The 22,257-nt window shown below is 42.1% G+C and overlaps 1 protein-coding gene across 2 annotated transcripts in view; it reads right to left on the bottom strand.

The window, feature by feature from the left end:
• LOC126236485 (uncharacterized protein KIAA0513) overlaps window positions 1-22,257 on the bottom strand; it is a 273,756-nt gene that overhangs the window by 39,608 nt on the left and 211,891 nt on the right. For both annotated transcript variants that reach the window (XM_049945828.1, XM_049945829.1), the window contains one exon: window positions 16,231-16,456. In XM_049945828.1, coding sequence (XP_049801785.1) covers window positions 16,231-16,456 — 226 coding nt within the window. The remainder of the gene's footprint in view (window positions 1-16,230; window positions 16,457-22,257) is intronic.

Here is a 22,257-nt window from a genome sequence, read left to right as displayed (position 1 = left end):
ATGTCTTGTTATAGTGTTCTTGAATAAACCTTGATCCAATCATGACAAAAGTCAAAATACATATTCCCTCTTGCATTCCTTATTTCCATACACAATAAAATCCATGTAACATGGGATGACATGAATAAAACATTTAGTTATACCTAAGTGTCTAATTCTCAATGAACCTATGTAAAATACTTTATTTAACTAGAACATCTAGTCTCACAGCGCGTTGTGACTATAATTATGTCTCTTGGGTACACATATGTAATTAAGACTGGGGAGATACTTTCATGTAGTTTTAAGCAGCTATTAAAAATAACAAAGTACTCAGGTACAATTAACATGAATGAAACCATAGAAGTTAAGGGCAGGACCAGTACAGAACAGGCATAAAATATAAAGTTATTGATAAGAAAATCAGATGCTTACTGATTATGCACAAAGAGAAAAAAAGGAAAGTTTACTCCTGATGGCAGAGCTTCAGGAAGTGCTCTAATCGAGTGTGCTGAGAAGAGAGGCATGATGCTTCAGTTTTTAAATCGTAGAAAGTTGACAAAGAACCAATACTGATGGAAGGATTCAGCATGAGCTACCCTTCTTTAACAGAAGGCCTGTTCAGTACTGGTCCTGCCCTTAACTTTCATGTTATTTGTACTGAGCACCTTGTTATTTTTAATAGCCGCTTAGAACTACTTGAAAGTATCTCCCCAGTCTTAATTACATATGTGTACACAAGAGATGCAATTATAGCCACAACTCGCTGTAAGACTAGATGTTCTAGTTAAATAAAATATTTTACATGGGTTCATTTAGAATTAGACACTAATGTATAACTAAATATTTTATTCATGTCATCCCATGTTAAATGGAATTTTTTATGTATGGAAATAGGTAATGTGAGGGGGAATATATATTTAGACTTTTGACATGACTATATCAAGGTTTATTCAAAAACACTATAACGCAACTGCATTTTATTTGAACCAGGATTTTAAGATTTTTCAAAATATGTGACTAGCACTCATATCACCTTTAGTTGTGATGTATTGTCATTTTTTAGCCTCCACTGTTCATTTAAAGCTGAGTCCATAAAACTGAATTATGAAGAATATGATTCAAATTGTTAGGATTAATTTCCTGAAATTGTTTTTGAAATTTTATTTAGTAGCCCAGAAATTTTGTGCCATGTGAATGAGAATTGCTGTCCTTCTTGAACAAGCTAGCTTACTAAGTTTTGTGTATACTCTGAATATTTGGCATTTCCTTATTTGGCAGAGCTGGAATATAACTATGTACAAATTGTCCCCTTGAAAACATTACAGAAATATATATATGAAGACAGTAACTGTTCTCGAAAGAACAGATTACTGTTATTGACCGTGCAGCTTTTCCCTGGAATAAATGATGACTAACTGAAACCCTCAGCTGCCGACAGGCGTTGTTGATATAACTCGATGTGGACAGCTGAAAATGTGTGCCCCGACCGGGACTCGAACCCGGGATCTCCTGCTTACATGGCAGACGCTCTACCCATCTGAGCCACTGAGGACACAGATGAATAGCGCGACTGCAGGGACTTATCCCTTGCACGCTTCCCGTGAGACTCACATTTCCAACTGTCCACAATTCTACAAATGTAATGTACCTTATAGACATTTGCCCATTCACTCATTACTTGCGCATGCTTTGGCGATTCCCGTAAGAGTTTGGGCAACCTGTGCGCATTCGCACAGATGAAGGTCAATGGCTGGGTAGCCTTTAATATATACACTCCTGGAAATGGAAAAAAGAACACATTGACACCGGTGTGTCAGACCCACCATACTTGCTCCGGACACTGCGAGAGGGCTGTACAAGCAATGATCACGCGCACGGCACAGCGGACACACCAGGAACCGCGGTGTTGGCCGTCGAATGGCGCTAGCTGTGCAGCATTTGTGCACCGCCGCCGTCAGTGTCAGCCAGTTTGCCGTGGCATACGGAGCTCCATCGCAGTCTTTAACACTGGTAGCATGCCGCGACAGCGTGGACGTGAACCGTATGTGCAGTTGACGGACTTTGAGCGAGGGCGTATAGTGGGCATGCGGGAGGCCGGGTGGACATACCGCCGAATTGCTCAACACGTGGGGCGTGAGGTCTCCACAGTACATCGATGTTGTCGCCAGTGGTCGGCGGAAGGTGCACGTGCCCGTCGACCTGGGACCGGACCGCAGCGACACACGGATGCACGCCAAGACCGTAGGATCCTACGCAGTGCCGTAGGGGACCGCACCGCCACTTCCCAGCAAATTAGGGACACTGTTGCTCCTGGGGTATCGGCGAGGACCATTCGCAACCGTCTCCATGAAGCTGGGCTACGGTCCCGTACACCGTTAGGCCATCTTCCGCTCACGCCCCGACATCGTGCAGCCCGCCTCCAGTGGTGTCGCGACAGGCGTGAATGGAGGGACGAATGGAGACGTGTCGTCTTCAGCGATGAGAGTCGCTTCTGCCTTGGTGCCAATGATGGTCGTATGCGTGTTTGGCGCCGTGCAGGTGAGCGCCACAATCAGGACTGCATACGACCGAGGCACACAGGGCCAACACCCGGCATCATGGTGTGGGGAGCGATCTCCTACACTGGCCGTACACCACTGGTGATCGTCGAGGGGACACTGAATAGTGCACGGTACATCCAAACTGTCATCGAACCCATCGTTCTACCATTCCTAGACCGGCAAGGGAACTTGCTGTTCCAACAGGACAATGCACGTCCGCATGTATCCCGTGCCACCCAACGTACTCTAGAAGGTGTAAGTCAACTACCCTGGCCAGCAAGATCTCTGGATCTGTCCCCCATTGAGCACGTTTGGGACTGGATGAAGCGTCGTCTCACGCGGTCTGCACGTCCAGCACGAACGCTGGTCCAACTGAGGCGCCAGGTGGAAATGGCATGGCAAGCCGTTCCACAGGACTACATCCAGCATCTCTACGATCGTCTCCATGGGAGAATAGCAGCCTGCATTGCTGCGAAAGGTGGATATACACTGTACTAGTGCCGACATTGTGCATGCTCTGTTGCCTGTGTCTATGTGCCTGTGGTTCTGTCAGTGTGATCATGTGATGTATCTGACCCCAGGAATATGTCAATAAAGTTTCCCCTTCCTGGGACAATGAATTCACGGTGTTCTTATTTCAATTTCCAGGAGTATATATATATATATATATATATATATATATATATATATATATATATATATATATATATATAAAAAGAAAGATGATGAGACTTACCAAATAAAAGCGCTGGCAGGTCGATAGACACACAAACAAACACAAACATACACACAAAATTCTAGCTTTCGCAACAAACGGTTGCTTCGTCAGGAAAGAGGGAAGGAGAGGGAAAGATGAAAGGAGGTGGGTTTTAAGGGAGAGGGTAAGGAGTCATTCCAATCCCGTCCTTTTTTCCCCCTAAGGTAAGTCTTTCCGCTCCTGGGATTGGAATGACTCCTTACCCTCTCCCTTAAAACCCACCTCCTTTCATCTTTCCCTCTCCTTCCCTCTTTCCTGACGAAGCAACCGTTTGTTGTGAAAGCTAGAATTTTGTGTGTATGTTTGTGTTTGTTTGTGTGTCTATCGACCTGCCAGCGCTTTTGTTTGGTAAGTCTCATCATCTTTCTTTTTAGATATATTTTTTCCACGTGGAATGTTTCCCTCTGATATATATATATATATATATATATATATATATATATATATATATATATATGAAGACAGTAACTGTTCTCGAAAGAACAGATTACTGTTATTGACCGTGCAGCTTTTCCCTGGAATAAATGATGACTAACTGAAACCCTCAGCTGCCGACAGGTGTTGTTGACATACCTCGATGTGGACAGCTGAAAATGTGTGCCCTGACCGGGACTCAAACCCAGGATCTCCTGCTTACATGGCAGACACTCTACCCATCTGAGCCACCTAGGACACAGATGAATAGCGCGACTGCAGGGAGTTATCCCTTGCACACTTCCCGTGAGACACATTTCCAACTGTCCACAATTCTACAAATGTAATGTACCTCTTACGTACATAACGTTGCATTTTAAAAAATTATAACCCATTGCTGTGACCCTCTGAAAAATAGCTAACACACAGAGAGTAACATTTCTTAAAGTTACCTATCTAAATAAATACTCCTCTCTTTTATTGCTTTATAAGATATGCAAAAAATGCCTATATATATCATGGCTACAAGAGAGCATTGTGCATGATTGTTGTCGAATGCTGGTGAAATACAGATCTGAAAAGGGATGCTTCAGAAATGTTTTGATCTTTTAAAAATTAATCTGACTTATTTTGTGTGTTGATTTGTAACTGTGGAGGTTTGAGGATCCCACATTTCACAACAGAAATCAAATAGTGATCAAAGCGACAGGCACAAGTCGTTAGCCTTCCAACAGAAAATGTGAAATGTCTTAAACAATATCTGTATTTATTTTTATTTCATGTTATAGATATAGAATGTATTTTTTTTCATTAATTGTCTCTTTTCAAATGGTAAAAACTTGTAGTTCTGCTTAATTTTTCTTAAACATTTGTACATTTTGCATGATGAACTTAATTTTGGTGCAATGCATTTAAATCAATTTTTTTTTGTTTTGTTTTAACAACCCAACTATGGCTCCATCATATTTTGTTTGAAAAGGACATTTGGCATCCCAATAGTGTTTTATAATGTAATTGTACTGACTGACGATATCAATGTTATAAGTGTAACCTGCTATTAGGCCATAAATGTCCCTGCACTTTTTCTTTCATATTGTAACAATTTTATACTTTTTGATTTTTTGAAAGTTTGATTTTGTCTTGTGCTATTGTTTTATATATTTTGCTTGAAATTTATGTTTTGATTATTTCCATATGTGCCACATTCCTATGTTCAAATTCCAGCAGCCTCACGCACTGCAGGTATAGCCTTGATGTTATTGATATGTAATCGACTTACAGATTATCTCAGTGCTTCGCAGCATAACTGTAATGATTAATGATCTTGATGTTATAAGTGTAGTCTGCTATTCCACCATAAATATCAGTGGTTCCTCTCAATTAAAATAAAGGGCCCCACTTCCTTCCTTCCATAATTTTAGTTTTATATTTAATAATCTTTTTATAATTTTTATTTACTATTGTTTTTAAGTATTTCAGTTGAAATTTATGTTGTTGTTGTTGTGGTCTTCAGTCCTGAGACTGGTTTGATGCAGCTCTCCATGCTACTCTATCCTGTGCAAGCTTCTTCATCTCCCAGTACCTACTGCAACTTACATCCTTATGAATCTGCTTAGTGTATTCATCTCTTGGTCTCCCTCTACGATTTTTACCCACCACGCTGCCCTCCAATACTAAATTGGTGATCCCTTGATGCCTCAGAACATGTCCTACCGACCAATCCCTTCTTCTGGTCAAGCTGTGCCACAAACTCCTCTTCTCCCAATCCTATTCAATACTTCCTCATTAGTTATGTGATCTACCCATCTAATCTTCAGCATTCTTCTGTAGCACCACATTTCGAAAGCTTCTATTCTCTTCTTGTCCAAACTATTTATCGTCCATGTTTCACTTCCATAAATGGCTACACTCCATACAAATACTTTCAGAAATGACTTCCTGACTTTTAAATCTATACTCGATGTTAACAAATTTCTCTTCTTCAGAAACGCTTTCCTTGCCATTGCCAGTCTACATTTTATATCCTCTCTACTTCGACCATCATCAGTTAGTTTGCTCCCCAAATAGCAAAACTCCTTTACTACTTTAAGTGTCTAATTTCCTAATCTAATTCCCTCAGCATCACCCGACTTAATTAGACTACATTCCATTATCCTCGTTTTGCTTTTGTTGATGTTCATCTTATATCCTCCTTTCAAGATGCTATTCATTCCATTCAACTGCGCTTCCAAGTCCTTTGCTGTCTCTGACAGAATTACAATGTCATCGGCGAACCTCAAAGTTTTTATTTCTTCTCCATGGATTTTAATACCTACTCCGAATTTTTCTTTTGTTTCCTTTACTGCTTGCTCAATATACAGATTGAATAACATCGGGGAGATGCTACAACCCAGTCTTACTCCCTTCCCAACAACTGCTTCCCTTTCATGTCCCTCGACTCTTATAACTGCCATCTGGTTTCTGTACAAATTGTAAATAGCCTTTCGCTCCCTGTATTTTACCCTGGCCACCTTTAGAATTTGAAAGAGAGTATTCCAGTCAACATTGTCAAAAGCTTTCTCTAAGTCTACTAATGCTAGAAATGTAGGTTTGCCTTTCCTTAATCTATTTTCTAAGATAAGTCGTAGGGTCAGTATTGCCTCACGTGTTCCAATATTTCTGCGGAATCCAAACTGATGTTCCCCGAGGTCCGCTTCTACCAGTTTTTCCATTCGTCTGTAAAGAATTCGTGTTAGTATTTTGCAGCTGTGGCTTATTAAACTGATAGTTCGGTAATTTTCACATCTGTCAACACCTGCTTTCTTTGGGATTGGAATTATTATATTCTTCTTGAAGTCTGAGGGTATTTCGCCTGTTTCATACATATTGCTCACCAGATGGTAGAGTTTTGTCAGGACTGGCTCTCCCAAGGCCGTCAGCAGTTCCAATGGAATTTGTCTACTCCGGGGGTCTTTTTTTGACTCAGGTCTTTCAGTGCTCTGTCAAACTCTTCACGCAGTATCGTATCTCCCATTTCATCTTCATCTACATCCTCTTCCATTTCCATAATACTGTCCTCAAGTACATCGCCATTTTATAGACCCTCTATATACTCCTTCCACCTTTCTGCTTTCCCTTCTTTGCTTAGAACTGGGTTTCCATCTGAGCTCTTGATATTCATACAGGTGGTTCTCTTATCTCCAAAGGTCTCTTTAATTTTGCTGTAGGCAGTATCTATCTTACCCCTAGTGAGATAAGCCTCTACATCTTTACATTTGTCCTTTAGCCATCCCTGCTTAGCCATTTTGCACTTCCTGTCGATCTCATTTTTGAGACGTTTGTATTCCTTTTTGCCTGCTTCATTTACTGCATTTTTATATTTTCTCCTTTCATCAATTAAATTCAATATTTCTTCTGTTACCCAAGGATTTCTGCTAGCCCTCGTCTTTTTACCTACTTGATCCTCTGCTGCCTTCACTACTTCATCCCTCAAAGCTACCCATTCTTCTTCTACTGTATTTCTTTCCCCCATTCCTGTCAATTGTTCCCTTATGCTCTCCCTGAAACTCTGTACAACCTCTGGTTCTTTCAGTTTATCCAGGTCCCATCTCCTTAAGTTCCCACCTTTTTGCAGTTTCTTCAGTTTTAATATACAGGTCACAACCAATAGATTGTGGTCAGAGTCCACATCTGCCCCTGGAAATGTCTTACAATTTAAAACCTGGTTCCTAAATCTCTGTCTTACCGTTATATATTCTATCTGATACCTTTTAGTATCTCCAGGGTTCTTCCATGTATACAACCTTCTTTCATGGTTCTTAAACCAAGTGTTAGCTATGATTAAGTTGTGCTCTGTGCAAAATTCTACCAGGCGGCTTCCTCTTTCATTTCTAACCCCAAATCCATATTCACCTACTACATTTCCTTCTCTCCCTTTTCCTACTACCGAATTCCAGTCACCCATGACTATTAAATTTTCGTCACCCTTCACTATCTGAATAATTTCTTTTATCTCATCATACATTTCTTCAATTTCTTCGTCATCTGCAGAGCTAGTTGGCATATAAACTTGTACTACTGTAGTAGGTGTGGGCTTCATATCTATCTTGGCCATAATAATGCGTTCACTATGCTGTTTGTAGTAGCTTACCCACATTCCTATTTTCCTATTAATTATTAAACGTACTCCTGCATTACCCCTATTTGATTTTGTATTTATAACCCTGTAATCACCTGACCAAAAGTCTTGTTCCTCCTGCCACCGAACTTCACTAATTCCCACTATATCTAACTTTAACCTATCCATTTCCCTTTTTAAATTTTCTAACCTACCTGTCCGATTAAGTGATCTGACGTTCCACGCTCCGATCCGTAGAACGCCAGTTTTCTTTCTCCTGATAACGACATCCTCTTGTGTAGTCCCCGCCTGGAGATCTGAATGGGGGACTATTTTACCTCTGGAATATTTTACCCAAGAGGACGCCATCATCATTTAATCATACAGTAAAGCTGCATGCCCTCGGGAAAAATTACGGCCGTAGTTTCCCCTTGCTTTCAGCCGTTCGCAGTACCAGCACAGCAAGGCCATTTTGGTTATTGTTACAAGGCCAGATCAGTCAATCATTCAGGCTGTTGCCCTTGCAACTACTGAAAAGGCTGCTGCCCCTCTTCAGGAACCACACGTTTGTCTGGCCTCTCAACAGATACCCCGCCGTTGTGGTTGCACCTACGGTACGGCTATCTGTATCGCTGAGGCATGCAAGCCTCCCCACCAATGGCAAGGTCCATGGTTCATGGGGGGAGGTTGAAATTTATGTAATGAATTATTTCAGTATGTGCCACTGTTCAGTGTTTGAATTCCCACAGCTATGGAGTGCTGCAGTTATAACCTTGCCGGTAAAAATTTGATCCCTTTTATTAACAACTGATTTTTTTCTTATGTGTAGAATTTGAATAACATATGTAGTGTCTAATGCATATTTATCATAAAATAATTATGTCTGATGTTATAGGCATTGCTTTCACTAACATCTACTGATGAAATTGCAAATTGTAGTTTATTCATCTTATGGGAACAGGATACAAATAGTGGTATACGGAATAAACTGTCCCCACCAACATCTGCCATACATATATTTCGACAATTATCATACACGACACACAGTACAAGATATAAGAACAGACTGAATTAATGTGACAGCTCGATTGAGGGACCTGAGTCCCAAAGATTCTCGGATGAGCGACCTGAGTCTCAAAGATTAAAGTTGTCTATGGTCGATAGGACCTATCGATGTCACACACGGAGTGCCGCATGTGAGTCTTGAGGGAAAACCATGTGGGCATCGACGCTGTTGATGGTTGTATGAGCTGGTAGGCACACAACTGGGACCTCCACACTGACCAGAGTAGGGTGCGGAGGCGGAGCGACGGGAGGCAGGTCCACCTCAAAGTCATTGAGCCAGAGAGGACGGACGATGTGGCGGCCAGTCTGAGAGCAGGCGGGTTGAATGGCGGATGTCAGGGGGTTTAGGTGTGGCAAGCCCTGATGCTAATCAAGCTGTCCGGCGAGATGAAGGCACAAATTGTCGTCAAATCGCACTCATGAGGGAGGGTGAGACTATGCACAACACTGAAGTTTAACTGGTCATTGGGTGGCGGTGCCGCGGGGTCTGTGAGTAGAATGAGAACTCGGTCGTCGAGAGTGACGATTGAAATGTCATCAATGTGGTATGGGGGTACGTTGCAGAGCAGGGTGACTATGGGAGAGGGTGCCTCCGTAGTCAATGAGGTAGCAGGGGGTGGAGGGTGACGTGTCTGAGAAACCCGCGAAAGGCGACGGGGAGGCGTCAGGCGAACAAAATGGCGTGGTGGCCCGAGGAGAAACATTGTCAGATTCCACGGCAGGAGGGAGACTGGTGGTAGAGTCATTAGGAGAATCAGACTGAGCCAGCAGAGGGACGTCGGGGTCCACGAATGCTGGTTTGAGTCGGTGTAATGAAACAGTTTGCGGACTGTCTTTGACGATGATATTGAAAGTTGTATCACCCTGCCAGAGGACTTTAAAGGGGCTGAGATAAGGTCGTTGCAGAGGTTGTCGGACCGAATCGTCTCTCAGCATTACATGGGAGCAAGTGTTGAGAGCGGTTGGCCCATAAGTATCTGGTGGGGAGTGGCTGATAGGTGGGTGCAGGCATGCACGTTTGAAGTGGGTGCACATGTGACTTATGAAATCCGGGGAGGAGGAGAAGTCTTCAGGGACTTGAGGCTGAATGAGTTCCCCTGGTAGGATGGGGTTCTTCCCGAAAATGAATTCTGAGATAGTTCCCTGTAAGACAGGCTGGAAAGTTGAGCGGAGGCAGCAGTACCCATGGAACTGCTTCAGACCAGAGGCGGTTGTGGCACCTGAGCGCTGTTTTTAGAGTGCGTTGCCACCGTTCCACTACCCTATTGCTTTGTGGGTGGTAGGCTGTGGTGTGAATTTTCTTTACACTGCAGATGTTACATAAAATGGTTAACATGGAAGACTCAAACTGCCGACCCTAGTCGGTGGTGATGGTGGTCAGACAACTGAACCTAGCAATCCATGAGGAGACTCGAAATCGGGACCTTTGCCTTTCGCGGGCAAGTGCTCTACCATCTGAGCTACCGAAGCACGACTCACGCCCGGCCTCACAGCTTTACTTCTGCCAGTATCTCGTCTCCTACCTTCCAAACTTTACAGAAGCTCTCCTGCCCGCGAAAGGCAAAGGTCCCGAGTTTGAGTCTCGGTTGGGCACACAGTTTTAATCTGCCAGGAAGTTTCATATCAGCGCACACTCCGCTGCAGAGTGAAAATCTCATTCTGGAAACTTATAAGATTGATATGTAAATGACGAAATCATCCTGGAGAGATGTTGAACTTGCCCAGTGGTGGGGTGGGGTGGCAGCCAATTTAGTTGAATTGGCAGGGGACGCAGCTGCGTGCCCAGGTCTGACAACCCCATTTTATATTTTTCCAAATGAAACTGTCAGAGATGAGCCATGCAGTGGTGTGGATGCCAGAGTGAGTGAGGTTATGCAGAGCGTCGAAGGCCTGCCGGTGCAGGGGAGGTGGAAGTAACAGGAGTAAGGTACTGGTAGAAGAGTCACACCACACGTCATCCACAATGCCAGGGAATTTACCTTTCATAAACACAAGGGATGTTTGAGGGTCTGTGAGGAGAGCTTGAGATTCCTCGTCAGAGGCTTGTAGAGTGGACAGCTTGGATAAGTCAATGACGCGTGAAATAGTATTGATCCATGAAAAAAAATCTGCGGCGGTGTTGTCTGTGTCTTTGATGTAGTGAACGTCGGTTGTGAAATGGTAGACTAGATGAAAATGACAGAAACGCCGAGGGGTTGGCTCCTCATCCTTGGGGGGGGGATGTTGCAGAAAGCATCTGCAAGTGGTTTGTGACCCGTGAGGATGAAGAACGAGCGACCCTCCATGTCTGTGTGTTTGACGGCCTCGTAGACTGCAAGGAGTTCTCTATCGAAAGTGGAATATTTCTTCTGAGCTGTTGATAGTTTTTTTAGAGAAGAAATGAAGAGGGGAAACCGTGCCTGCCTTGCACTGCTGTAACACCACTCCCACTGCGATGTCACTGGTGTCCATAGTGATGAACAACTCAGCCGAGGGGTTAGGGTGGGCAAGTTTCACAGCGTGAGCTAAATAAGTCTTTAATGCACTGAAAGCCTCCAGCATAGGTGCAGTCCAGCGAAGACCTGAAGTCTGTTTACCCGACAGCGAGTCTGTCAGCAGGGCCTGCATAGCGGCAGCACAATGCAGGTGACGACAGTAGTAATTTATTGTGCCCAGGAAATGTCGGAGTTCTTTGTAAGTAGCTGGGGGTGGCAGTGAAGTGATGGTGCACACACAAGATTTGGGAGGCTGTATTCCGTCGGTGGAGATGGTATAACCCAAGAATGTGACAGAAGGCTGACACAACTGGAATTTTTCTTTGTTGACCTTGACGCCATTGTAGTTCAAGATCTGGAGGACCATGGATAAATGATTTTCAAGTTCCTCAGCTGACTTGCTGAAAATTAGTTTGTCATCCAGATATGTGAAGCAAAACTCGAACTGTCATAAGATGGAGTCAATGAAACACTGCCACATTTGTGCTGCATTTTTTAGGCTGAATGGCATGAAGCTGTATTGGAACAAACCAAGTGGCATGGTAATAGCTGTTTTAGGGATGTCATCCGGCACTACGGGAATCTGGTGGTAGGCACGTTTACAGTCAATAACACTGAAGATTGTAGCGCCTGATAATATATGAGTGAAATCATTTATGTCAGGCACGGGGTAATTGTCCATGACAGTACGAGCGTTTAAACGTCTGTAGTCGCTGCACATTCGGAAAGAACTGTCATGTTTGAGGAAGAGGTGGATTGGTAAAGACCAGTTGCTGTCTGACAGTTGCAGGATACCTGCCTCCAAAAGTTTATTAATTTGCTGCCAGGCTGCGCGCAACTTAATAGGGTTGAGGCTTCTAACCTTGTGCCTAATAGGAGGGCTGGCAGTGGAAACTATCTTGTGTGTCATTCTGTCAGTGACAGAAGAAACTGATAACTGCACACGATACTGACCAGTGTCCTGATGTGAAGTTTTTAGACGGATAGGGAACGACGAGGCGTTGCCGTTAGTGCAAGTGGGAAAAGGCAGCATGAAAGTCATGTGTCTAGTATGTGAGCACGGCTTGCGCTTGTTTGGAGAAGGTGGCTGCGCACACAGTGTGGAGCAGGTCTGAATGCATGGTGACTGTCTGCTGTCAACCTTGCACTTGGTACCGGCACGGGCGAGAGCGGTGTTGGTGTCACACGGGGAACAGTGATGGCCACCGAATCATGTGGCTGCCCGTGTTGGTGGACATGGTCGTATCGTGCGCACGACTGTTATTAGAAGCACTGTCTGACACATATGGCAGTGAATGTGGTGAGTGTGTTGGGGATGTGGAGTCTACCGGACACGAGTCATCACATGCAATTAATGTTTTTGGACTAACCTGATAAGTGTCCGAACTGGTGTCTGCTGGAGAAACATGATTAGGTGGCAGGACTGTGGACTGCAGTTTCAGTAGGGAGGAATGAGCTGTGATGAACTCATTGTAAGTGTGTGCTATTCGTTGTTTCAGCTAGTCATTTTCCCAGTGGAGTTGTGCCGCCAAGTCGTATTCTGACAGTAGGTTAGTGATGCAGGTCACAATGTCACCTGCGATGGTGGAGCACTTGTGTACCAACTCACATGTTGCAAGACAAACAGAACGTGGAATATTAGTGCAGGAGCACAGTATTCGAGTGTTAGTGGGATGGTGTAGCACTGAGCCCTGAACTATGTTCGGAGAGAGTTTGTAATGAGACAAAAAATCCATACCGAGAATTGGTTCATCAATGTCAGCAATGTGGAAAGTCCAAGGAAAACGTAGAGAAGGAGATAGGTGCACTGTAACTTTGACAGAGCCTGAGGCTTGTAACGTTGATGCGTTGACAGCTCGTAGAAGTAACTTCTTTGGTGAAAAGACTGGGGGAGCCATCGATGTAGGTACGATAGACACATCAGCACCAGTGTCGACTAGGAAAATGAGCCACGATGAAAAGTCAGTCACGTACAAACGACTGCTCAGCCGGGCGGACGAGTGAATGGAGTGCAATGTATGAGAATGCCTGTGAGGTTCCCCATAGGACTCAGCGTCTTTTAGGTCCTGCAGTCGACATTTGGGTGCTGGCCAGGTAATCGGCACTTCTTGGCATTATCACTGAAAATCTTGTGGTACCAGCAGTACGGATGAGCTGGATGCGGTGGTGGTGGTGACTGCGGCAGCAGGGGAGGCTTGTCCTCGTTGACTTGTTCTGGCACGAATACCGGCGTGTACGGTGTGTGGGCGATCCTGGATTGCTCGGATGGTGGAGAGAGCAAGCGGATACTGTCAGGCGATGTAGAAGGTGTGGAGGTGGAGTGAGCCCTGCCTCTGCCAGCGGACAGCCGGTAAGCAGGAGCAGTTGTGCCAACTAGGGGTGAGTGGCCAGCTGGTTGGTGTTGTCGTAGCAATGAATACAGTTGGTCTGCAATGTGGAGACGAGAGCCAATTGACTGGAAGGAGTGTGGTAGCAGGTGGATCTGTAGGTTGGTAGGCAATTTGGCAGACCACACTGTCCACAGAGTGTCGTCATGGTATGCTCAATCACAAGTAACCGAAGATGGCGCCAGAGTTGTGATGGAGTTCAGTCCCCCAGGAGTTCCTCATACAAAATCTTGATGATTAATTCTTGTGGTGAGCAGGCGAGTCGTTCCACAATTGTTTACTTTGTGAACTCATACTTCGGTGGAGGCAGTGGCGAGAGGAGTACATCGCAAATTAAGTCTGAGTGATCACCGAGGTGCGTGACGAGACACAGGAATTTAGAGTTGTCATCGGACACATGACACTACTCAAAAAGATGCCTGAAAAGCACAAACCATGATACAGTATTGTCTTCGAATAAAGGTGGCAGCTTCGGCAGACGACCAGGGGGAGGGGTTGAAGGCAGCTTCGGTGTCCGTTGGAAAACTGACTGGTCCATGGCAGGAGAGGCCATACAGCAGGCCAGCACAGTAGGCGTGGGTGTGTAACTGGCAAGAACGTCTGTAGCAACAGTGGGTTGCGTTGTCCTCGATGTGTTACGAAAATACGACACGGCTGGTACGGTCGGTACTGTTGTGCGATACGTGTAGGAGTCCCGTAAACTGGACCGTAGGTTACAGGTACTGATTTGAATTTGCCCACCTTGGAAATAATGTGGAAGGCCAGTGCAGCAGACACAGGCGGAGCTGTGGGAGAGGCAAGCAGCTGAGCAGTCAGAACTGGGGCCCCCTGCGAGTGTGGGGTGGGGGGGGGGGGGGATGTTGGTAACTCGTGTGACAGAAGTGTGAGTTCTCCACACATGTTGAAAACATGCCCCGTGGGGTCGACTATAAATTACCGGTGAAACTTGCAGAAGATCACTGCGGTGTGGTAAGACGCCCCTGGAAGGCGAAATGCCGAAAGATGTACTCGAACCCATGTGGTCGAAAAATTGAGCAGCAGGTCTGGGGGGTGAGCAAGGAGAATTATGCACACAAAAATGTCCATTATTAGTTTGCAAATGAGGCAAAACCGGAATAGGTCATGATTGATAGTGGTTGGGTGTGTTTTGCAAAAATGGTGGTGTTGCACATGGCACAACAGTAACTGTTGTTGCGGCCTGTTGAGAGTACAAGTACGTGTGTGAATGTAGATCACTTTGAACATTATATGATCGATCGGTAGGTACACAGTTCTGAATATTATCCACTTCACGCTTCACATGTTGGCAAGCTCAGTCCGGTGACATGTATTGTTTACCTTGTAAGATAGACTGCTGATGTTAGCTGGTTACTGATCATGTTTTGTTAGTAGTAAGTGATAATATACACTGTACTGATTTTAATAGCTATATTCTCCACTGTTATGTTAATTTTGTTATTTACTTCTTTTAATATCCTTATCCTGTATTTAAATCAGTAAATGTCAACCTCTATTAGATTTCCATTAAGACTTTATTCACTATTTTTATGTTATTAATTGTAATGTAGATACATCAACAATCCATATTTTTTGGTTTATTCTATTCACTCAAGTATAAATATCCCAAATGCACTAGATGGTAGTCAGTCAGAACATGATAGTTAACAAGTGAACATCCAAATGTCAATGTAATATATTTCGTAAAGTGTCAATGTAATATACTCTGTAAACAAGTCTCAGGTTTTCTAGAGAATCAACTGGAATCAGTCTAAGTTGTATATATGTTTCATGAACCACTTCGGGGCAGTTCACATCCAGTAGCAATTGAGTTAAGACCTATGTAAGCATGGTGATCTCATACTATCTATTCAACAAGAATAAGTCATATATATATATCTCTGTGTGTGTGTGTGTGTGCGCGCACGCATGTGTGTGTGTTCCAACTTTTAGAAGACATGTTGTGCCATGTGTTAGCTACCCATTCCTTTTATAATTGTCCACATCAGAACAAGTATATTGGTAATCAGTCATTAACAAAATTGATATGAAACTTGTACTGCACTTCTAGTGATCCATAACTTGCCGAGTGATTGAAAATATGAAGTTCTATTGATGTAAGTTACTGAACAGTGTGTTTAGTTAAGTACTTAAAATTAATGTCCATAGCTGACCATCATAATTATTGATGAATTCAGGGGATGTGGAGAACTATCAATTTCAAATTCATCTATAATGAGTCATTTGTTGCTGCCATTTATCATTTCACTGAAGCAATAGCAGCTTCCACAATGCTACGAGAAGAGACTAAAAGACATAAATACAAGGTTAGTACACTTACAGGGTTAGTTTCTCATTTTACAATGGATTTAAGATGGTATCTTACAGTTGTAAGTTTCTTTTGAGTGTAAAAATACAGATCTCAGTAGTAGTTTATGAAAGAGAACATTACCAAATTAGAACATTTCATAAAAGCTTTAATATAGGCTGCCTTAAGCAGTGAAATATATTTGCTTACCCTAACTGTCCAAATGTTATGTTTTCCTGGTACTGTCTCTCATCTGTTATTGCCTCAAGTGAATTATGGTGAATTTCATCTCTAGTGACAACAGGTCGATGCACCCGCTCACACTGTAGTGCATCAAAGAAGGCAGCATTCCAGAATCGCAAACTGTGCCATATGGGCTGGTCTTTCAGATATGTGTATAAGTATTCTTTGTATGGTTCACACCCAGGAACATCAACTAGTCAAACAAGATAAAACATGGCAGTGTTACTATAATATTACAACAACTGCAAAGTTGATAGTATCAGTGTCATTATGATATTACAAAAAAAAGTACAAGTACTACAATCTGAAGTCAGGTATTATATTTCACATTAAAAGTATGATTCTTTTTACAAGCATTGGCATTTAAAATGTATATTTTATTACCATTTTACATATGCACACAGGTAAACAAAAAATGTTTTAGAACAAGATGTAAACAATTTTGTCATATGTTTTAGGCCTTTTATTGAGTAAACATCAACATTTTAGATAGTTTCCACAGCCAAAGCTAGCTCTAACATAAGAGATTACCTTAATCTCCCAGTAGGCTTCTTGCAGGGATCTTACAAAACAATTAGACACACAAAATTCTGTTGCTTTATAGGAGGGATAATGCCAGTAAGATAAAGTAATATCTGGAGGTATACATTTTAATTTCTGGCAGTATTTGTATAGCAAGGGGAGTGAAAATGGTGGCAAAGTATCTCATCACCAAACTTTGTATCTCTGTCCTAGGCTGAATATAAATCACCTCTATGGCATCTCATGGACAGAAAACATTGGTGCAGTTGATTGTGATCCATCTATTGAATAGGGATTCACTCCACAATACTTCTGCTCTCATCAGCTCTGATTGCATGACTGCCAAGTGAATATGTATTTCATGGATTTGGAGGGCCATAGACAATGCCATGCAGGATCTTACGCCTCCCCCCCCCCCCCTTACTACCACCACTGCCACCTTCAGCATCACTACAAATAGTGGCTGAGGGGATAGACATGTTGTCCACTTGGCTATGTGGGTTCATTTAGCAATATCATGTACCTCGAGTCACAAAATGGGCTTGTTTGGAGCTAGATGAGTTCCACATGAACAGTGCAATGACATATAGAGTACCATGAACTGTCAGCATGGAGACCCTTGTTGCAGTTTCCCATGACATGGCAGCAAAGATTGGAGCAACCAATAGTGGTGTAACCAACAACAATGGACACAGGAGTTGCACTAGGTCATCATTTCAGTTGAGTCCAGATTCTGCATATAGCATCACAATGGACGTAACTGCATGTCAAGGAACTGAAGAAAACGAATGTTGCTGGGTTGCATTTCTCATCATCATACAGTTTACACCTTGGTATGATTGTCTGGAGAGCCATGAGGTACACAATTAGATCATCTCTGGTTTGTGTAGATGGTAATTTGGGTAGTACGTGTTATATTCCTGGCATATTAAGACCAGTGACTACAAGTGTGGTTTGGAAAGTTCATTAATCACCACGAGAGATCAGCTCTAGTGCAACAAGTTGTTCATGCTATATTCATTGGACAGTTGCCTGTAAACATGTGCCATGTCAATGCTCTTGGAAGAGAGCTGTGGTGGTGACTTGGCTCTGCCATTGTTCCCACATAATGATTTGTGAAGATGGAAAAAAAATCGAGATTCGAGCAGTGGTTAAGTACTTCGTAAAGAAAGGTATGAAAGCAAAGGACATTCATGCTGATTTTCAGAATACACTGTGGGACTCTGATCCTTATATTCAACTGTTGCCAAGTGGACAAATGAATTTAAATTTGTTCGGGAGAGCTTAGATGATGATCTGCGTGGTGGTCAGCCAAGATGTGTCACTACTCAAGAAATCAATGCAAAAGTGCACAAAATGGTCATGGAGGATCACTGACTGAAAGCGCGTGAAATTGCTCACGCTTTCCAGATGTAATCTGAAAGGGTATATCACATTTTAACTGAAGAATTAGAAATGAAAAAAAAAAATTATCTGCAATGTGGGTGCCACAACTCTTGGTGCTGGATCAATAACGCATGAGAATGGACATATCGGAACAATGTTTGGACTGTTTTAGGAGAAACGAACAAGATTTTTTGCACCGGTTTGTGACCACAGATGAAACTTGGGTGCACTACTATACCCCAGAGACAAAACAACACTCAAAGCAGTGGAAACATGCTGATTCTATGCCATCAAAGAAAGCAAAGACAATTCATTCCAGGAAAGGTCATGGCATCAGTGTTCTGGGATGTGAAGGGAATTCTGTTTGCAAATTATCTTACCACTGGGCAGACAATTATAGGAGAATACTATTCTAACCTCCTGAACAAATTTCAACAAAAGATACGTGAAAAATGGCCAGGTTTAGCAACGAAGAAAGTCATCTTCCATCAAAACAATGTGCGCCCCCACACATGTGCCATCACCATGGCAAAATCATATGAACTAAGGTATGAATTGTTGCCACACCTGCCTTATTTACCTGATATAGCTCAGTCAGACTTCCATCTCTTCCCAAAACTGAAAATTTTTCTTGGTGGATGAAGATTCACTTCAAACAAAGAATTCATAGCCGGAGTTGACAACTATTTTATAGGCCTGGAGGAAACTCATTTTCGAGATGGGATCAAGGCACTGGAACATTGTTGGACCAAATACATTAATCTACAAGGAGACTACATTGGAAAATAAAAAAAAGTTTCAGTGATGAGAGTACTTTTTTATATTCCGTTCGGAGAACTTTTCAAACCATCCTCATATTTTTCAACAAGATAACCCAAATCCGCATGTTACTTACGCTGTTCTGACCAACCTTGTTCAATTGTTGTGCTGGATAGCATATTCTTCTGATATCTCAACCATTAAAAACATCTTTCATGGATTGCTGACAGTCTGGTATACCATCACTAGGATTGATAAACTCTGGCACAGAGATGAAGCAGTGTGGAATGAAATTACAGTATCTATCACCCAATTTCGGTTCAACTTGATCTCAAACAGGCTAGAGCTGTGTACTATATTTTGCACACTGTATGCCCTTAAATTTCTTAAAAATTTAGTCTTGCATTCTTTTCATTACGGTGTACAAGCAGAGTACATAACATTTTGCTATCCTTCATTGTGTTGTAATTTTAATGGCCAGTAGTGTCTAATGAGGGACTGTTTGTATGCAAGATGGTTATTGTCCTACAGTAGTATAAAATCTGCATGACTACATCGCTATTCATCCTGGAACAACAGCTGTCTATATTTGTAGCACAAGAGATCCATATACAATGAGCATTACTGTTACTTGGGTATCAAGAAGCTACCAGGAATCTTGGATGTAGATAATGAGACTATTTGTAAACCGAGTGGCTAGCAAAGTGTGTTTCTAATTTTCTTTTGAATTTATAGAGAGTCTCAATTTCTTGTTTTGTTTTGTTCATTGAAGGCATTTGCACTCTGCTCTGAATCATAAACAAAAAGGTCTGCTTTTGCTGAAGGAATACTTCCTTTGACTGCATTGCCCCAGACATAATATTTTAAAGATTGCAGGAAGTGATAGTACACAAAATAAGTCACCACAATGATCTTCAAATCCAAACAATGAGATATGTTTCTTAAGTGGAAATAAGCCAAACTGAACTTCTTGATTAGTTTCTTTGTGTGTTGACTATTTTTTAGCTTGTTACCTGGCAGGAACGCAAATAATTTTACACATACTATGAAGGTACAAAATCAACTACATGTAACATCCATTAATACCACTATATTTGAGTTTCCTAAAAATAGACTGTCAATAGCACAGGCAGTTGCTATGTCAATTCACAGTCATTGTCATCATCATCATCATCATCATAACCACCACTACCACCACCACCACTGAAACAGCAGCCATTTGACAAGTAATTCTGGGTAGGTTCCTTCCCTAAATTTCTCTAGACCAGAGCTTACAAACTCACTGGTTCTGAGCATGAGCACTCACACCTGCTCAAGCTCTCACTCACTAGCAGAGCAGTTGCAGCATGGTGGGAAGCGAGGGGAATGCACATGTATCGCGTGGTGCTGGCAACACAGGAGAGGCACCACTGTGAAATGGGGAAGGAGCAGTTTCAACAGTGGTGCCATCAAATAACAGCAGTGGCAAGTCTGCATTGTGTAACATGGACAATGACTTCACATTTCTGTCTGCAGTATGAGAAATCTTTTTATGCAAAGATAAGAGTTTGCAAAATGTTTAAGTGTGTTATAAAAAAATGAATACTTTCAGGAATTCAATTTCCAGAGGCACTACATGTCTTACCACATTAAAGAATACAGAAATGGAAAATGTGAAAGATCTGTGTATCAATAGGTTTAAAAACTTAGATGGAAGCTATCTGAAATGGAGGAAGAAGAGGAGGAAAAATCAAGTGCATGTGTCATTAAGATGAGTTACAACGTAGTGTTCACTTTAGTAAGGCCTTTGCACCCCTTCACAGCTGATGATTTAATAAAAAAGAATACTTGATAGCTGCAGCTGAACATTTATGTCCACTTCAAATAGAAATTTCACTTGGTACAGTTACAAAACAAGACAATCATTTATCATACACAGTTTATGGCAGACACTGTTCAGAGCCTGTCACAAAACAAGCTGAGATCTCTTTAATTTCTCTTCTGTTTTGCAATCTGCCTCCTTAAATTCATTTTATTTTCATTTTTGCCTAATTACCATTGACATACATGAGTATATCTGCATTTCCATAAAAGAGAAAGGTTGGCTCTCAGCAATTGACACACACACACACACACACACACAGCGTGCGCGCAAACGCAACTTGCACACATCTCTGCAGTTTCAGTTGTCTGAGACTGCAGACGTGTGTGCAAGTTGCGTTTGCGTGAGTGTGTGTGTGTGTGTGTGTGTGTGTGTGTGTGTGTGTGTGTGTGTGTGTGTTTTTGCTGACAAAGGCCTTAATGGCCAAAAGTTATACTTGTGTGAATCTTTTTGTTGTGCCTATTGTGACTCAGCATCTCCGCTATATGGTGAGTAGCAACTTTCCTTCTCTAATATTGTTATATTCCATCCTGGATTTTCCATTGTTTAATTGTTTTGTGACTTAGATTCTATTGTTGACTTTATAAACAAATGTAAATTGTGTAATAATTATAAACATTTGAAGAAGAACTACTAAGATTCTTAAAGTATTTATTTCGCTCCATTTGAAAACATATTAGCAAAGCTAGCCCTTAATTAATTACAAAATAATTACCAGGTTTCTCAAAAGTATTGTTTGTATAACTATATCTGTTAATTTCATTATTTAAACACATAATTCGGCCTAACCTTTGTGGTAGAAGAAATTGTAAAAAGAAAGAATTTTTCGATGTATTCAGTTAATCGAATGAGTTATGTTTTAAACACTGAACAATGTATAGTTTCAGTGCCTATTATTGTGAGGATATATAAAGGCCTGATTTTTTGTCCTGAGCCAGTCAGTCCATGGCCAATTTTCAGAGGGAAACTATGTACTGTTTCAAGTAACAACAATGCATCAACTGAACAATGGGATAAGTGTAACATAAATAGGCCATGTGTTAAAACAATGACAGTGTCTGTTCAATTTATTTGAAAAATAGTGTGCACCTTATTATTCAGCAAGAACTGTATGGTTACGTATTTACTGCTCATAGATTGAACAGCAAACTATTGTAGCAGTCTGCTGATGTTTGCCTGCAAGTTTTTATGGGGCTTAACATTTACCAATAGTGAACTGGCCATACAACTGTGTAATATTGGGGGGTTGTGAACAGTGAAAGTAAAGAACTGTGAAATGCAACTGTGCAACTGTCGGCTAAGTCATTTACAGTAGTCAGTGTTGAACGTCCACGCACCCATTTTTCAGCCAGTATAACAGTGCAGTACATTGACACCAAGGACTATCAACAAATAAAGCAGGCAAACATCACAAGCCAGCTTGCAAAATCTTTGTAAGGATTTTATTGCATACTCTTTAGTGCTCT

The sequence above is a fragment of the Schistocerca nitens genome, chromosome 2 (genome assembly GCF_023898315.1).
Source record: "Schistocerca nitens isolate TAMUIC-IGC-003100 chromosome 2, iqSchNite1.1, whole genome shotgun sequence".
NCBI lineage: Eukaryota > Metazoa > Arthropoda > Insecta > Orthoptera > Acrididae > Schistocerca > Schistocerca nitens.
The sequence above is the reverse complement of the archived record's forward strand: the minus strand, read 5'-3'. Positions and strand labels throughout refer to the sequence as shown.